This window comes from Rhinolophus hipposideros (genome assembly GCF_964194185.1).
Source record: "Rhinolophus hipposideros genome assembly, chromosome: 24".
Lineage (NCBI taxonomy): Eukaryota > Metazoa > Chordata > Mammalia > Chiroptera > Rhinolophidae > Rhinolophus > Rhinolophus hipposideros.
The window spans coordinates 20,466,501-20,485,896 of NC_138070.1; the positions used below are offsets into that span (position 1 = coordinate 20,466,501).

The window sequence follows — 19,396 nt, forward strand, 5'->3', positions numbered from 1 at the left end:
GAGAGAAAGCAAGGAGTGGTTTTAGCTCTAGAATGAGGATGTTTGAAGCAGTCGATGGATGGGATACACGGGGGCTTCTCACTGCAGAGAATATGTTATTCATGGAGATTGAGGACTTAGGGTTTAGTTAGGGTTTTGGGGTAGAACGGTTTTTGGGGTTACTGTTTAGATTTCATATTGAAGAAAAATCTAATTCTGGCTCAAGAGGTGCAAATCTCATAAGGTTAGGGGGTCTCAAGAGAGCAAAAATTCAAAGGTATTGATCAGGAAAACTTAGAATGAACTTATATAAAATTTTATTACTGAAGGGAAACATAGAGATCATCTAGTCAAACCATTTCATTTTACAGTTAGGGAAACTGAGGCCTGCAGAAGGAAAGTGTCTTTTCCAAGTCACACAGCAACTCAGTGTCTGGCTTACATAACTCTGCTCAAGGCTGGAAGTGAGGAATTTGGGATGGTCTTAAAAAAAAAAAAACGTTTTAAACCACAGACTGGATGCATGACCTTGGACAAACCATTTGCATTCAAATTTTATAAACATGGGAGTAACAGTTAACTATTCTATTGAACTGGGCTGCTTATTAATTGAGGTTGCAATTAGAGTCACATGGCTCTTTTAGAGTTCTGGCTTGGATTACACTAGCCTCTGTGGGGTGTTCATGCGATTTCTTTAGATTGGCAGACAGATCCTGTGCTAGAGTGGCTTGTGCATGATAGAAAGAGACATGGCATGCAGGACAATGAAACGCTGTGTTATCTGTGCCATTGCCATTCTCTTATCAGCTGGAATCTGGCGTCTGTAAACACCAAATTCCCCAATGACCTCCTGATGCTGGATCAAATACATGTTTTCCATTCCTCATTTTACTTGACCCCTCAGTAGCATTCAGCATTATTGATTATTCCTCTTTCTTGAGTTATTTTCTTCTCTTGGATTCCATACTAGGATTTGTTCCTGTTTGTCTTTTTCCCCTTCTTCTTTTCCGCTGCTCCTTTTGTCTATCTTGTAGATTCAGCTTCCTCCACTCAGCCAGTAAATGTTCCCCCACCAATCTGTTACCAAATCCTGTCCATTTTGCCTCCTAAATATCTCTTACATTCATCCATCTCTATGTTTTACCTTCATCATCCTACTCTGACATACCATTATTTCTTGCCTGGACTGCTGTAAAATTATATTCAACAAATATTTGTTGAGTGAATAAATGAATGAGAGTTTGATAAGAATATAGTATGGAAGGGGAGAGCTGTATCCCAGCTCAACAATTAACTGGTGAAGCAAAGGGCAGAGGCAGGGCTCGAAGCCCTACCTACTAACTTCTTAAAATGGACCTTTGTTTTATCCCCTCAGATGGAAACACACACACATACCCCATCACCACCATCACCACCATCCCCATCACCATCATCATCAGCAGCAGTAGCATGATCCAACTACAAAGTATTTACTTCATATGTATTTTGTCCCTAGATCTTTGTTGACTGCTGTGAGTTTACAATATAATGTAAAGCTACAGTCCATTCCTTAAAATGTCCAGTCTTTTTGGAGAGATAAATTGAAGACGATGGCATGGTTTCAGAAGCCAACCAAATCTTGAGTCCTCACACTTTCCAGCACAAAAGAGCTGAGGCGCTGTGTGTGCCACTCAGAACCTGCTTCTCTTCCAGGACTGCGAGGTCTGATGCTGTCAGTCATGTTGGCCTCTCTCATGAGCTCTTTGACCTCCATCTTCAACAGTGCCAGCACCCTCTTCACCATGGACATCTATACCAAGATCCGGAAGAGAGCAACAGAGAAAGAGCTCATGATTGCAGGAAGGTAAATGCAGCTGCCCCCTGCCACGCACCATGACAGCTTGAATGATCAGAGAGGTTCCCTCAAGCTAAGGAAGACTGGTAGATGCTTGGGTAGAATGGGAATAACCTCTGTGGCTAGTTATGTACGCCCTTCGGTAGCATTAACTTTATTATTATTATTATTATTATTATTATTATTATTATTACTACTCGTTAGTGGCATTAACTTTAAATTGGAGATCATCAAACAATGCCTCTCCGGAGTGAGAAGTGACATCAGTGATCATCAAATCTAACCCTCAGTTTATCAATAAGAAAAATGAGACTCATCCTGCCTAAAGACAGGCAGCTGGGACAATGGCAGAGCCAGGACTGGAACTCAGAGCCAACGGAGACCTTGTCCAAGGCCATTTATACTGTCCCATGCTGTCCTCCTCAGCGCTTCACCCTGTGGCTCTTCTCACTGGCCATCTCTGAGGCCCAGATACCTCTGATGCCTTGACCTTTGGCTGGAACATTTTGCAGGACCATTGTAAGGATCAAGCGATATTTTGCTTGGGAACACACTCTGTAGTCTAAAACATCTATGTGCACATGTAATTGTCCATGGGCTAATGGGCACAATAGGATACGGAAAGCAGGAAACATTGACACCTGGCTCAGGTGTGCTAACCATCATGATTATCCATGGAGCAGATGGTCTGGATTGAAGACTAGCAGAAGCTCTGCTATGTCTCTCCCTGGGGCTATGGCAGGTCAACCTCCTCAGGACAGGTTGAACAAATCCCTGGGATGTTAGTCCGAGGAGAGGTTCCCAGTGAGTGCAGGAAGGGTACGCCACCTCACAGGTCTCATGATCAAGATTAGGGCAACAGAAGGAAGGGAAAACTGACAGGTCACTCTTAGGTGACAAAACATCTGGCGTTCAGGAGAGGTCTGACTAGGTAACAGTCTACTACCCTGCTTCACAGGAAGCAGCACCATTACGCTGACTAATGTTTCCTTAGGAAGGAGTTTACTGGGTTTTCCTGTTATTTATAAGGCTTAGGATGCAACACAGGAAGGGAACCATTTTGTTGCTCTGTTGCTCTGCTCAGAGCTGGACTCCTTGGCCCTAATATTATGTTGAGTTAGGATTTTTGTGCAGTCCACGACTGCTGCCCTGGGGCTTATCCCTTCCTTAGGTAAGCTTACAGTTACATAAAACAATCCCAAACTTTGCTGTGGGACTGTAAGAGCGATCAAGAGCTCAGAGAAGGGAGAGGTGAGCATGGCATGCAGTAGTTGGGGAAGGCTCCTGGGGGAAGGAGACCCCGAGCTGAGTCCAAAATGGTGGGTAGGATTTAGGTAAGTGGCGGGCAGTGAGAGGGATGAGAAGGAAAAATATGTGAGTGAAAACACTGCTTTGTGAAGGTTAGTTTCAGACTTTTTTGCCTTAAATTGAGGTAAATGAGGCCAGGGAATCACAGGCTTCTTTCTAATTAAATCAAGAGCTCATATAAGAGGCCTAGTAAGGGAACCCTTCAATCTTTTCAGGATTTGAAGTAAAACTCAAGAGGAGAAGAGATAGAAATACCTGGTAGTGTCCCTTTCTATCTAGATGGTTCCTTTATAAACTCTTCTTGGCTTACGATTTTAACTTTGTTATGACTGAAAAGAAGGAGGAGGGGAAGTAGGAGGGGAAGAAAATAATAATGATAGTTTTTACAATTTATCGAGTGCCTACTATTTGCTAGGTGTTTTATTATAGCTAATCCTGATTGCAGCCTTGCAAGATCAGTCATGTTATTCCCAGCTTACAGGTGGAGAAATCGAGTCTCTGAGAGGTAAAGCAAGGTGTCCTATATCACACAGAGAATAAGTTTGAACCCACGACTTCCTAGAGACAAAGCCCTTACCCTTGTTCCTCCACTGTCTCTCAAAGTGGGATTCTGTTATGGTCATGACAGATCTAGGATACTGCTGAAAGTTAAGTGCATTTCACGTACTCATAGGCACAGAGGACTTTAGGCACAGAGGACTTTCCCGAGGCAGAATATGGAAGAAAAAAGCCTTAAGAATGAATTTGCTAATTATGTTTCCTGGCTGTGGTCATATCTTATACACATTTATGTATATATATTTGCTAGTTATATGTGTGTGTGTGTGTGTGTGTATGATGTATAGCTATATATATTTATCAACGCAGAGCCGTTTATTGACACTCTGTTGTGGGGGCTTTGATTTCAGATTGTTCATCCTGGTGCTGATTGGCATTAGCATTGCCTGGGTGCCCGTTGTGCAGTCAGCACAGAGTGGGCAGCTCTTCGATTACATCCAGTCCATCACCAGTTACTTGGGACCACCCATCGCAGCTGTCTTCCTGCTTGCTATTTTCTGCAAGAGAGTCAATGAGCCGGTAGGTATCATTCATGTATGTTCAGAAAAGCCCATTGTGGCACAGAAATTCCCACCTGCATTTGTATATTCTCTGTCGGAGGGGTTGTATTTCCCAGAGGTCTCAGGCTGGAACGGATGTACTTCTTAAGGTTTGTCCAGGGAACATGGGACTCTCATGGGTTCACGTTCTCTTGGACCCCCTCCTCCTTGCTGCAGGCTCCGAACTAATTCCTAACTAATGACGTACATTTTCCATCCAATCTTGCTGAGTTTTTCCAAACTGCATGATACTCCTTGGGAAGTGTGTAGCCTCTGGGCGAGCAGCTCCAGAGGAAGTCTAAGCACAGGTCATCTCCTGTGGTTCTGCAGTGAGCTCCACTCTCCAGACAGCATTTTCAGGGTCCCCTGAAGGACCAACTCCTGGTGTTCAAGTGGTTTATATGTGAATCAATGTAAGGTAAATAACAATTGGATAAAATGTGGCACAAAATACTAATAGAGAGGGGTTTCTAGAAAGGCTACATCAACATGGGTTGACACTGAGAGGGAAGGGAGGGCATTCAAGGCAGAGAGAACAGCACTGCTCAGAACTTGGTGGTGGAAGTAGGGCAGAGATGAGGGTGAAGGACTTGTCAGAAATCTTACCTGGCTTGAGAGGGAGTTTGTGTGCATGGATAATAAAAGACACAGCTGGAGAGGCAGGTTAAAGTTAGATTAGGCCTGGCCCCTTTGAAAGCCAGGTTAAAGACTTTGGGTCATCCGTGGGGCTGCCATCACAGGTTTTGAAGCACCACGAAAAGGATTCCTTTGAATATGCCTTCTGACTGGGGTTTTGCTCAGCTGTCTCTGTATCCAACCATCTACATGCCTCAGGAGGGTTGAGAAGGAGTGGGGATGCTGCCTGTGCAGTTCATTGTCTGAAACAATGTAAATGACCAAGTATATTTGGTTGGAGACAATGGCTTTCTCCCAATAGGACAGAAACAAATACATAGCAGGGAAATAGCTCCATGGAGTGACCCTGCACACATACTATATGTCTCTCTTCATTCAACATTTGCCATTAGGAAGATAGTCCAGATTCGCTGGTGACACAAAACACAGTGTATAAACACCACTGAGAGATCAGAATTGAACCTGAAAGTGATATCTACAGGTCAGAGAAATGGGCATACAATGGGGTAAGTTTCAGTAGGGATTGGCAGAGACTGGTTCACTGAGAGATTTCTAAAATACAAGTTAGGAACATGGGGCCAGAAGCCCAGCTGGGTATTGCAGTGAGCCACAGGCAGATTCAGCAATGGCCCAGGGCTTTCAAAAAACAAGGCTAAGAATTGGGATAGACTGTAGATGTTCTCAACCCAGGGTGATTTTGCCCTCCCCTGGGGTCATTTGACGATGTCTGGAAACATTTTTGATTGTTGATTTGGGGAATGCTACTGGTATCTAGTGGGTGGAGCCCAGGAATGCTACTAAACATTCTGTAATATGCAAGACAGCCCTTCTCCCCCAACAAAGAATTATCCAGCCCAAACGTCACAATACGGAGGGTGAGAAACACTGATCTAGAATCTTCAGAGAGTAGCATGTAGACTGCAAAGTGATTCTCAGGACTGGTCAGGCACTGCATTTCCTGGGCGTGGGGGAGGATAGCTCTAAGTCTTGAGGAAAATCTTAAAGTTGCTCAGATTTTTTAAAGAGCTTCTCCACAATGAAAACTAAAGGAAAGGAAGAGGCTAATTGCCAAAAAAGAAGGATAGCCTTAGCAAGTTATAGTGATACTATTCACACAAGCTCAAGTCAAGAAATAATTTTTTGACTGAATAAGTGCATGGGGGATGAATGGGGAACACTCATCTTTTCCTTTTTCCTTGTTCATTTATTCATCTAGCAGACACTTCCCGATGCCAGATATGGGGCCAGGCACTAGCAACACAAAGGGAATTAACACTGGTTCCTTCCTTGGGCCAGCTCCCAGTTCAGATGGGGAGACAGAGAAGTAAGTGCGTGATGACGCCGCAGTGTGGTGGACACTGGCATGGAGGTGTGTCCACAGTGCTATAGCCACGGCCAGGAGAATGTGCCCACTCAGTTCTGTGTGGGGAGGAGAGAGGACTTTCAAGTTAGACCAAGATTACCAAGAAATGAAGAGCCTGTGCTCTACCAGGTAGAGCGAGTGACCTATGCAAGACCGGGGACATAAACATACATTGAAGAATTGAAGAATAGTTGGTAATTTAGTGCACCAGGAATATAAAGTGTAGGGGTACTGATGGCTAACAAGGGAGCTATTCAGATCAGCCCTTGACAAAACCATGAAGGTTCTTTTTGGCCACCCTTTTATAAACTCACTCTACTTGTCACTGGTCCTTTTAAAATGTGGCCTCTAGACTCAGACCTGGTCCTCTAGGTGAAGACTGACAAGAAAGAGAGAAAGAAAAAAAAAGAAGGAAGGAAGGAGTTTAAAAAACCCTGAGACATTGTTCCCCAATGTTTCTAGTCTCTTAAAGCCTTCCATTGTTCTAATATGGAAACCCAAAATTTAGTATAAAAACACATAATTTTATGTTCTCAAATTAAAAACAGTGACTTTGGAGTTATAAAAGGGGCTGATGGAAAAGTTCCTTTCTCCTCTATCCCAAAAGATCTAATTTGTTTTTCTATGTCTTCGAGGAATACAAATTACTTCATACCTGTTACTTTACTTTATAGTTACTTTATACCTGAATGTGCCTAAATTTGAAGGTAATAGTAGCTGCAGGCAGAGGGATTCAAATTATTGTTAAAGTTAAAAGGAATTTTTGCCATTAAGTTGCTGGGTTGATAGTCTAACAAGTTATTAGACACTTTACCCCATTATATTATGAATCCTTATCTTCTGACCCAGGTAAAATCACACCATTGACACATGATAAACATGACAGCCATTGAAGGCCTGACATAACACTTCTAGCCATATATTGAACTCCAGGGTTCTGGCTTCAAATGACCTGGAGCTATCATTTCTCTCACCTTTATTCTTTTGCCTCTGTCCCTCAGGAGGGCACAGCTGTTTTATTGTGTTTGGCATCATTAACCCTAAGTTTTCTTTCACAGGGAGCCTTTTGGGGACTGATCATAGGATTTCTGATCGGGGTGTCCCGTATGATTGCCGAGTTTGCTTTTGGAACTGGGAGCTGCATGGAGCCCAGCAACTGCCCCACGATTATCTGTGGTGTGCACTATCTGTACTTTGCCATCATCCTCTTTGTCATTTCTGTCATCATCATTGTGCTCATCTCCCTCTTCACCAAGCCCATTCCAGATGTGCATGTGAGTATCCATTGGGGAGACCCATCCTGCCCTTGTCATGTTCATGCTGCAACACCCATCTTGGTTGTCCTTGGCTCGATTAGACATCTCATACTCATGTGACTAAAATAGGACATACTTGCCCTTGGTGCCACATAGAAGGACACAGGATAGGAGGCTACGAGTGCCAGCACGGCAGTATCAAGCATGTGTCTTCTGCAGGAGTACTCACAGCAGTCCACATTGAAGTGCAGGGGATATTTTCTGAGTCATGCTCCCCAAGTGACAGCTCAGGTAAAAGGCAATGAGATCACATACCGTGGCTTAGATGCTCACGTCCATAATAGGAACTTGTATTTCTTGTAACAGTCTCATGGTCAGAACTTACAGGGATTTCAGGAAGGGACAGACCTAGTGACAAAAATCACCACAGACAGGAAAATCTGAAGTATCATTTGCCCTTTATTTTTTCCCAATTAAGCATCTAAACAGTTGCCCATAGAAGTCAAAAAATTTCAAACAATATCAAAGTCCTCAAGACTTCAAAAATGGCAACTATTCTCACTTAGCTCTGCAAGGATTCTTATTTAGCTCTAGATGTCGCCCTTGGTTTAGGGTATATTCATTCACAGCCTTCCCAGTGCAGATGATGACCAATTATGGGCCATTTGTACCATAAGCAATATAGTCTGGTAATCCTGCAAACTGACATTCTTCCCTTTCCAGCTTTCCAAGGAACAGAGCTGGAGAGTTAACCCATGGTCATCATATTTGTCCATAGAGAAAGAGAAAGGGTTTTGTTAACCCATTACACACACACCAATACAGGGACTTAAATCCCTAAGAGACCTTTGACCTCATTGCTAAATTTTCAAGGCTGTGACCAACCTATGGTAAATGTCAAACAAAAACTGCTTTTATAGCAGCAGAACCACCATCATGTTTATTGGCCAACTCTGTCACAAAATTTCTTTGTGTTGTATTAATTGCTTCCTAATGTCTGTCTTTGAATTGCAGCCCCAAACACATTTAGTTCCATGCTTCCTCTTGGAGTAGAGAATGCAAGGCAATCACCAAAGAGGGCATGGCTGGGATGAACACACTGCATTGACTTTTAGACTTCAATTTCTGGTGTCATGGCAACAGAGACTGTGCCTCCAGCTCTTGTCTGTTCTAAGTGGCTCCTTCTTCTACACACTCTCCCCCATAATACAGTAAACACATATACAAAAATCTGATCTTACACTGCTGATCTAGACAAATGGGTGTCTAGTCTTGTTTCAGAGCTCCGGTGCTAAAAGGAAAACATTCACTTATCATATGTAGCAAGAGTTCTTTCAGTCAACACATTTCTGTATTCTAGGCAGCCTCTTAGCCTCAGAATATGCATATATCATAGGGCTAATGTTTACATGTGTATGATTTACATCTAAGTTCCTAACATATTTTGATATAATGCTATGGATAGAAACTGTTATCTATGTTCTTGTTGGTACTGAGAAACTACATTCCTTTTTCCTTCTTTGTTCTCCTAACTTCTCGGCCTCAGACACTGTTTGGATCCTTCTGCTAACCTGTTCTGCTTTCTCCACAGCTCTACCGCCTGTGTTGGAGCCTGCGCAACAGCAAAGAGGAACGTATTGATCTGGATGCAGGACAGGAGGACATCCATGAAGCCCCAGAGGAGACCATTGAAATAGGTGATTTGTGACACAGAGCCTATCCCTGAGCCCTAAAAATTTATTCCTACAACAGCTAGATCACTTTACTGAAGCCTTCACTACATGCTTTCATCAAAGCTCAGACCTCTCTCCTAAAGGGAGTGGGGAGCAGGGTGGAGAGGGGGTGAGATGAATAAATGAGTTTTGGGGTGTTCACTCTGAAGCCTGGTCAAGGGGAGGAGAGAGGTACAGAATCGTCACAAGCCCCTCACCACTTGTAGTCTACAGTGCTCGGTGATTAAGTGTGGGTGAGAGATTTGCCACCTTGACTTGAGTTGGGGCATGGCCAGTGACAAGGAAAGAGTTAAAGGTCTTCTGACATAGCCTGTGAAAGCAGATGGAACCAAAGCTATGGTCAAGTCTAGCAACCAAAACTAACATTAGGGAGATGGAATAGAAGCTCTGGGATCTTATGTCTTACTGGCTTACCACATCGGATTTAGAAAATTGAATTTCTCTGGAAGTTCAGTGAGATAATGCTTACCTGATCATGGAGAAATGCTTTCCTCAACTTCTGTGTTGCAACATTTTTTTCTCTATGTGGAGGGTGGTGGTGGAGATGTGTAGTGTACAGAGATGTGGGAGCTCAAGGTCATATATTATTTGCCTGGCGCTGGGCTGAAGATCTCATCATTCCGTCTGAAGGGGAGCACAGATAGAGCAGAACAAGCTCTGAATCTGGCCATCAGAAATATCATAGAATCCTAGATCTAGAAAGGGCCCTAAGATCATTTGGTCTTATCACCTCATTGTACAGACTTGTAAATGGAGGTCCTGGAATGGAGAGGCTTTGCCTATGGTCCCAGCTCTGATACAGTCTGCTTCTGATCTCTAAAGACCTTTCAGTTCTGAAACCTGTGACTCCATAAGTGCTGGAAGGAGGCTGGAGCCATGGGCAGCTGACCATAGTACTGAAAAGGCAGCCCCTTCCTGTTTCCCTGGAACTGTTCAGATCAATTCTTACTATATGGCTGAATATATTGTGAGGCCTTGGAATTTTCAGATGTAGCCAGTGCACTCCTGAGTCATGCATTTCTCATTGCTTTCCAGTGATGTAGCAAACAGATATGTGTATGTGTTTATGTGTCACAGCTCTCCAGCCCATGGTTAACATGCATCTCTCATAAACTATTATTTCCTGTTTGATTCTGACTGTGCTAAACCAAAACGTAGTTGCATTGGGCCTGATAGAGATAAAACGTAGGCTAGCTGATCAGAAGGATGTAAAACATGTCTCTTAACATCATCTTGTCATTAATTAAGTTCACTCAGATATTTTGTACCATTTCCATTCCTGTAATGAAGAAGATTGGGCAATGTCTGCAGAATGGCAGATGTTCCACTGGAAAACTTTTCTAGTCCCTCCTGCTTCTGTGTTCAACAATCCTTTTATGCCTTTCCCCTGATACAGAAGTTCCTGAGAAGAAGAAAGGATGCTTCAAGAAGGCCTATGACCTGTTTTGTGGCTTGGACCAGCAGAAGGGCCCCAAAATGACAAAGGAAGAGGAGGCAGCCATGAAGCTGAAATTGACAGACACCTCTGAAAAGCCTTTATGGCGGACAGTAGTGAACATCAATGGCATCATTCTGCTGGCTGTGGCTGTCTTCTGCCACGCTTATTTTGCCTGAGTCCTGCCTTTTGCTGGAGACTGCGCTCATAAAGGCCAGACTCTTTACTCTGCCTCTCTTTGGTCTCATTCTGTGCTGTAGAAGAACCAGTTGTAAATGTCGCCCAGTGGATGACTGTGTACATGTGTCATTATAGGATAGCTGGAGGAAAATCATTCATTTCTTGTTAACTTATGTATTTGAGGCCAGTGTGACACAGTTAGCTGTACATATTAGAGCTTCAGAAGAATAGTCTACTCATTCATGAAAAGGCAGACTAAGAAACAGAAGCCCCATGATGCCTGATGCCAGTGGTAGATTCAACGTGTTAGCATTGTGACTCTTGAATATTATTTTGAGTTGTGGCCTTCTTGATTCTGGTCACTTTCCCTATCTGATCTTCCTTATCTCTCTCTATCTTTCTTTTTTAAGAAAAAAAAATGTCACCCCTCATCCTATCCCTGTCAAGTTCTTCCTGGCACAAGAAAAATCATTCTGATAAACTGATGAACACATTGAAGCTGAGAATGGGAGTTTGTTGGTGTCCCTGTCCTGGATGTTAGTTCTTTGAGGGAGATCCCTAGGGATATTAATACTTACCCCGAAGTTAGGGACCCAGGCACCAGCCTCAGGCCAGTGGAGAAAACAGATAATATGGAGTCAAGGGGATTTTCTGGTCTTCATAAAAGTGTCCTTTGGGGGTTCCTCATGTTTGGGATTTCACTCATTTTGAAATTTGTTGTGCTCAGAATGTCTTAGCCATTCAGCTATGTTTGCGGACTGAATGAATGATACAGCATTTATTTATAAACACTTGCTTTATTTTTGTGTAAACCTGGCCCTTGGCCAACCTTTTCTTGTGGTGACACAAAGTACACTCTCTGGTGACTATTATGGATTGCAATGGATTTTCCAGAGGCCACTCTTCCGCATGGTATGGATGTTGACATACAGGCTTAGAAGCTGACTTCACAAAGAGCAAATGTGCCTCCCGGGGGGAGTCTCTCATCTCAAAACAGCTGCACTCTCCGGAAACACTGAGACAATTAGCCTGAGAGCCTCCTCTCCATGAGTTCATGTGACCACAGCCCTTCCTCTTCTCAGGTGTCTAGATTGGTGATCATTCATTGACCAAGGTCAAGGTAGGTGGTTTCTGTTCCTGGTGGTAGCACTCAACACTTTTAGCTGAGAGAAGTGTATTTCTTGTTAAACCTGTTTGTTTCCTGGGGATAAATTTTTAAAATTTAACTTAAATTTAATTAGTTAGATTTAACTCTTTTAATTCCACCTGTGAAATCCCAATGATTTGTAATATAATCTCACTGAAGTGAAGAAAAAAATCACAATGTTAATATTGACTGATTTCAGTCTAGCTTAGAAAAGAGCTGGGACCTGGGGTTCTGTGGAGCTGAGAGTAGTTCCTGGATGGAAAAATGGCTCAACTGGTGAAGGAATGGCTTATTCTTGTGGAAGGAAGGAAACCCAGAGAACACTATTTGATGTGCCCTCTTATTGCCCTTCACTAGGCAGAGAAGAGGGAAAAGTGGAGAATTTCACTTGGTTAGCATTACTCAGCCTCCTCAGTGTCATATGGAGTTTGTGATATTTTTGAGCTTTGTGAGGATAAAGGGAGAGGATTGGAAGTTGGTGGAAGGAGTGGGCACAAAGCATCTAAATTGTTTTGCATTCTGTTTCTGGCTTTGCCAATGATTCACTTTGTATATTGTGGTAAATAATTTTGTCTCAACTGTGTATTTTTCTCTTTGAAAAATGGGGACCTTGGTGCTTATAGCATCTACTTACCTCCTCTGGGTGTGACAAAGTCACGTTGTAAAGAGAAGGGGAAATATATACATGATAAATGCCATACCGATATTATATTAAGCTTCATTTAGTCCCATACATTAAAATGTATTACTTTGATAAAAATAAACACACTGAAAAACTGTAACACCCAGATTTCCTGTGTTTAGAGATTTTAGACAAATACTGACCATGTCGGTGGTGAGCTTTAGTGGGCACACGATATGGATTAGGAAGCAAGAGCCAAGACAGTTGAGAATAGAATATAGCCACTTGAACAAAATATAGTAAAGTTTGGAAATGGTTTTAAAATCTCTAGTAAGTATGAGGTGAGTAGCTCTACTTCAATGCATAATGTCCTGTCAGAACAGACTGAGCCACTTGGGTAACCAGGGCCCAGTAAGTGATAAACTGTACTAGAATAATTGCAGGGGTGCAGGGAAGGGCAATTCTTTTCCTCAAATGGAAGATGGGTCCTTTGGGACAGAGTGATTGCTTATTAATGCTCAGTTTATAGAATTGAAAAAGTCATGCCCTCTCTCTCTTTCTCTCTCTCTCTCTCTCTCTCTCTCTCTCTCTCTCTCTCTCTCTCTCTCTCTCTCACACACACACACACACACACGAAAAATAAAGCTTCTTTAAATATGGATGACACTCAAAATGGAAAGATAGGCCGCCTCTCCTGCAGAATGAGGTTGGTTCAGGGATGTTTGACTTACCCGGGAGCATTGATTACTTCTGTGTAGCTAAGCCAGGCATTAGTGTTTACTTAGAGAAATTTCTACCTTTGGAACTCACTGGAACCACTCTTTGCTAGTGCTGAAGTCACCATCTCCTAAAAGATGCACTGCAGCTTGTCCTGTGTCACAAAAGCAAACCCTGGGAGAAAAACATATATGGGTTCAGTTGGAGGAGAGGTTTCTTAACATTGACCTCCAACCCCACCCCAAGAAAACGCCTTCTAACCTTCTCATTGGATTTAGGCAAATGGAACTGTTGCCTTGGTAGGTTGGTGGGGATGGGATTAAGGAGATGTGGATGAGGTTAATGGAGCAGCGTTGTTTAGTTCCGGAGGATTCAGAACCAGTGTTGTTCAGACCAAAAGCTCCGCATTGCACCCCTGGCTCAGTCAGCTTTTGTAGTCCCAAGAGCAACTCAAAGAACATGTGATTGGACACAATTCATCCCATGCCTGGAGAACTGGTGGCAAATGTCCACCTGCTAATGGGACCTTCTTTATACATGAGTGATGGCAGCATATGCACATGCATTTCAGAATCAAATAGTGGCTTAGAACAGCGGTTGGTTTGTGCATTATTGCTGTATCAGAAACCCTGGAGGACTCGCTAAAACAGAGGTTGTTGGGATCCACCCTCAGAGTTTCTCAATCAGTAGGTCTGGAATAGGGCCTGAGAATTTGCATTTCTCACACGTTTACAGACCATTTTGATGCTGCTGATTTGGGGAGCACACTCTGAAAACAACTACTTAGAATTAACTCACAGAGGCTTCATTTCATCACCAAGGCAGGCAGAACTAAGAGAACCTCTTTCCCAGGCCCTATTTTGAGACTTTTAGTGATGTCCCAGGACCAAAATTCTTTTCTGAAACCAAAGGTATGAAGGTATGGCCAAGGCACATTACAATGTCAAAGCACAGAAAAATCCCACCCTACTTACCTTTAGGACCCATCTGCTTAAGTCTGACTTCACCCCACTGAGATGTCCAATGCCTGACACTTTACCAGCTTGACTTCTATTTTAATCTGGTACTCATCATGTATCATAGTATATACTAGTCCCAAAAGTCAGTCTCATAGGTGGAATGCTTTGCAGATAGGGGTGAGGTGAGAGCAGAAAGCCCTAATATTTATTGGGCATCTTCTCTGGGCCAAGCCTTTTAAGCAATATGAAATGACCTCACCTAATCTTTACCACAGTTCCATGAAGTCTGCATTACATTTAGAAGAAATCAAGGTTCAGAGATTCAGGGATGTACCCAAGATAAAGACCTTGGTATACATGGTCTAGGGGTTGACAGTCCCTTCCCTCTGCCACATAATTTCTCAGAGCAGCCTTCCAACAGTGATACAATATTTCTCCTTCAATTCCGAAGACCCTGGAATGGGGTGGGGTGTGGACAAGTAAGGAGACCAATATCTATTGAGCACCTACTTATTAATATTGAGAAATGTTAGAAATTTGTAAGTTTTGAATCTGTGAGTTAAGCATTCCTGTCTCTGTTTTCAGATGAACAATGAAGGTTCAGGGAAGTTGGTTGCTTTGCTCAAGGTGGACCTGTCTCTAGATTCTGTACTCTTACTTTTGGTTTGGGTGGATATCTTCTCAAGACCAAATAGTGATAGGAATACCTTTTTGGTCAAAGCAGCTTCTACTCTTCCATGAGGGCTCTTTCAAGATGCCCAGGATGTGGATAATGATGCTTTCTGGTTCTACTTCACCCCCAGGATGAGAGAAGATGGTCCTTGTTTCCACAAGACGCAAAATTAGCTCTGGGCTTAATTGTGTCCTCCCCAATTCATTTGTTGAAATCTAACCCCTAGTATCTCAGAATGTGGTTATATTTGGACATAGGGTCTTTAAAGAGGTGATTAAGTTAAAATGAGATTACTAGGGTGCTCTGTAATCTAATATGATGGGTGTCCTTATAAGAAAAGATTAGGACACAGACACACACAGAGGTAAGACTATGTGAAGGCACAGGGAGAAGACGGCCATCTGTAAGCGCAGAGCAAAACCTTAAAAGAAACCAACCTAACTGACACCTTGATCTTGGACTTCTAACTTCCAGAACTGTGAGAAAATACATTTCTTCTGTTTAAGCCACCCAGTCTGTGGTGCTTTGTTATGGCAGCCTTAGCAAACTATTAATAATACAATCTGTAAGGGAGTTAGATCCTGTTCCTTGTTTTCTTAGATTCTCTATTTGTCTATTTGATATCCATTAACCACAGTGACAATTATATTAATATTTTTCTTATTTTCTGTATTCTTGATGCTCTGACAGCTGGGAGTCCTTGAGGACTGGGGGGGAACCCCCTCCAATGGCTGGCTCTTTTTTATTGTTAGGAAAGAGCCTGTCTGGGAGCACATCTCTCATATACAAACCAACCAATCCAAAGCTATATCCCCAACCACATCCTTATCTAACTTTCACGCACCAAGCTGATGTTTCCCCTGCCCTAAATCATCCCCAGGCCAGGTACCAGACAACTATAGATCATGTCAGTACTCCCAAACCCACCAGAATTATTCAAATCGACCAATCCCAAGCTGTTTACCCTGCCATGCCTTTCCTTTCTTGAAGAAATCCCCATAAAGTCTGTGGCCTAAGCCTCCCCCTTGTTCCCTTCTGCCTCCTTACCAACACTGGCACTTTCCCCTGTGGCCCTGCATGTTAACCCCCTCTCTGGGACCTGTGAATATAATAAACTTCCTTTTAAACATGGTTCTTTTCTTTTGTGGCCGTACCAACTTTGTTACAGCATACTCAACACCTACATTCTTACAATACGTTCCTTTCACTTCTCATAGCCATCTCAAAAGTCTACAGGATGCCATCAGACAGTGTCTTGATCAGGTATCACACCACTGTTTTCTTAAAAGACCATCTGTCTCTTTCTCAACCTTTTTTTCTGGCCCCTTCACCTTCTCTTGTCTTCTTTCTTTTTCTCCATTCTTCTCTCCTCAGTGGCCTGGTCCAGCCATCTTACCACCTCCATTTTTCTACTCAGTGAACCTATCATCACCAGTCTCTACCTTCACTTTTCATCTCTTTCTGACCCCTCTTGAAGCTGATTAACTGGAGCCGCCAGGAACACACCTGTGGTCCCACAAATCTAGGTTGATTCAACTTGCTACAGCAAGGGAGAAAGTTAAGCAGAAATGCAGCTTCTCGTCAAGCAGGGAAAAAGTTAGGGTCATTAGGGATTTTTGAGGAATGGTGGAGTTTAGGGAAAATTTGCTTGAGGATATGTTTTGTTAGGCTTAAAATAAAGCAGAGTGTATGTAAAGGGGTTAACATCCAGTTTGGTGTAAGAAGCAGACCTAAGGTTCTTGTTATCATGGAAATTCCAAGTTAAGATAAATATGAAATGTTATGTGTGAAAACCCCTTATTTGAAGCTCTGCACCTGGATTGGAAATTGAGGCTACTTCTCTGTTATAGAACCACATGACTCAGAGCCTTCAGATATGAGTGAGACATTTCATTCTCACTGGCATGTTTTCAAATAGCCAAGTTTCTTAGTCTATGATTGTAGAGAACAAGTTTTCAGCTCCATGTCCAGCTGTTTTTACAGGCTCACACTCTTTGTCTCTCATTCTCACACCCCAGCTTTGACCACCCCAGGGCCAGGGTCCTGACTCCAGAGTTCTAGTTTTTAAATACTTCACTAGACTGTCTACTCAAAAACATTGAAAAAGGAAATTTAACTTATTGAAATAAAATACCTGAATCATGGGATACATAGCAGAACGGACAGAACTTAACTTAGTGGGTGGAAATATGGAGGCCAGGAATTACCCTAAAATGTACTAAGAAGAGGTAAAGTGCTGGAAACTGAAATAAAACTCAAAATACATAACCCAGGAAGTCCAACGTCCAGAAAAAGAGTAAGCAGAACATGAAGAGAGGAACGATACAAAGAATAGCAAGCAATTGATAACCAGAATATTCAAGGGATTCCTGTGAAACAACAAGAAAAAGACAGGAGGAAGTCATTAGGAAAAAATGGACAAAGGATAGACAATGTCTTCAAAGGAAAGAAAATCAGGAAAGATCATAACATAGTGACATCAGAAAAATTGTGGAGTGAGCCTCTCCAAGCTCTCAGCCCTGACAGAAACATTGAAAAATGAGTAGAAACGGTCAAAACCAGTTTTGTGAGAACTCTAGAAAGTTCAAGTCAAAAGTTTATAGCAACCAAACAAAGTGCCAAATCAAGAAAAAGTCACCACAAAATGGTGCCAATCCATGACTGTCACCCTCTCCCTTGTGTGGTGGCCATTTTAAAGCAGCAGCAGTCATAGGGGTAGCCTGTGTTCTCTGTGTGGAACTACTTCCCTGGTTCCACAAGGCAGATCATATTTACAAATTGTTGTATATGCTTGTTCTAACCTGTCTGGGAGATACCTGAAGGATTAACATAAGGTGCTCCTCGATGTTTCACCTAACTTTGAACTCAGATTGGAAAATCTTCTTGAAAACACTGCAAACCAAACTAATAAGCCTCAGACACCCAAGGCAAAAAGATTACAGTCAAAACATACAATAGACCGCTGAAGGCAAAATCAGGGGAAAGTATCTTCGGGAGATTGGGACACCCCAAAGCAATCTTATATACTTCGGAATTTAGAAAGTCATGTGCATGACCGGGACAAGACACATGCTCAGAAAAGACCTGAGAAGACCCTAAGCTTTCATGTGACCCGTAGGCTCAGTTCAAGCCTGGGTAAGAGTTGAAGGAGGACCCCAGAACAGAGTCAATTTTCAAAGACTGGGAAAGCTGCTGGCATTCAAGGATATCACAAGCAAAACAGTATCTGAGGAACAGAGGAATGAAAGCTAAGAAACACAGGGTTCTATGATTACATCGACAAGGAAAGTGGTCTTTATAATAGTATTTTGGGATGATGACTAAACAAATGGACTATGACAGCATTCAATGACCAATAAAAGAGCAAACTCCAGGGAAGGGGGGGGGGAATATGATTTTCAGAGTTACAACAGTATAATAGTCAAATGTCTAATTTTTGTAAAAAAAAAAAATCCCAAGACATACAAATAAAGAGGAAAGTATGACCCATTCAAAGGAAAAAAAATGGACAAAAACTGTCCCTGAGGAGGTCCATCAATTGGAATTATAGATGAAAACTTTAAAACAACTGCCTTAAATATACTCAAAGAGCTAAAGCAAAACATGGACAAATAAAAAACCCAAAGGAAATTATGCAAACAATGTATGAACGAAATGAGAACATCAATTAAGGGATAGATATTTGTGGGGACAGAGCCAGGAATGCAGTTTCCAGGCTCTCGGCCTCACTTGGAAAGGTGCTGGCTCAGGTAGTAAATGACAATGACTGTGATTGGATGGTTGTTGGCTGTGACTGGTTGGCTGTCGGCTATAACCGGTTGGCCAATTGGCTGCTGATGTAACTGCTGTGACTGTGTTGGTGGGTTGGTTGTTTGGCATGCAAAAAAGCAGACAGCGGATTGTGTGGATCCTACTTCGTGTGTCTCGCCTGGCCACCAGCAAGAATATAGTGGTATGACTCCCCTCTCTCTGACTCTGTGGGTGTTCCTTTTTGGCCTAACCATATCCTACGTTCTTATGGGGTGAGCGGTGACACGCTGCATGACAAAATTATTAAAAGGAATCAAACAGATATTCTGGAGCCGAAAAGCACAATAGTCAAAATGGAAAATTCACTAAAGAGGCCCAACAGCAAATTTAAGTGGGCAGAAGATAGAATCAGTGAACTTGCATATAGGACAATTATTAATAAAATGTCAACTTTGAGGAAAAGAAAGAAAAAAAATGAAGAAAAGTGAACAGAAGAGGGAAAAAATGACATCATTAAGATAGTGGAGTAGGAGACCCCAGCTTCCAATCCCCTCACAAAGATCAACAGATGCTTTGTTTGAATCTCATCCAGAGATCTGGACAGCTGGGACATGACCAAAAAGAAAAGCAGGGGGCCTGGATGGCTCAGTTGGTTCGAGTGTGAGCTCTTAACAACAGGTTTGCCAATTTGATTCCCACATGGGCCA

The 19,396-nt window shown here is 42.6% G+C and overlaps 1 protein-coding gene across 3 annotated transcripts in view; it reads left to right on the plus strand.

The window, feature by feature from the left end:
- The window catches only part of SLC5A1 (solute carrier family 5 member 1), a 55,544-nt gene extending 42,796 nt beyond the window's left edge, over positions 1 to 12,748 (plus strand). For all 3 annotated transcript variants that reach the window (XM_081037899.1, XM_081037901.1, XM_081037900.1), the window contains exons 11-15: positions 1,672 to 1,822; positions 4,030 to 4,198; positions 7,276 to 7,491; positions 9,065 to 9,170; positions 10,603 to 12,748. In XM_081037899.1, the coding sequence (XP_080894025.1) occupies positions 1,672 to 1,822; positions 4,030 to 4,198; positions 7,276 to 7,491; positions 9,065 to 9,170; positions 10,603 to 10,820 (860 nt within the window). In that variant the 3' untranslated portion in view covers positions 10,821 to 12,748. The remainder of the gene's footprint in view (positions 1 to 1,671; positions 1,823 to 4,029; positions 4,199 to 7,275; positions 7,492 to 9,064; positions 9,171 to 10,602) is intronic.
- Positions 12,749 to 19,396: the final 6,648 nt, after the last annotated feature.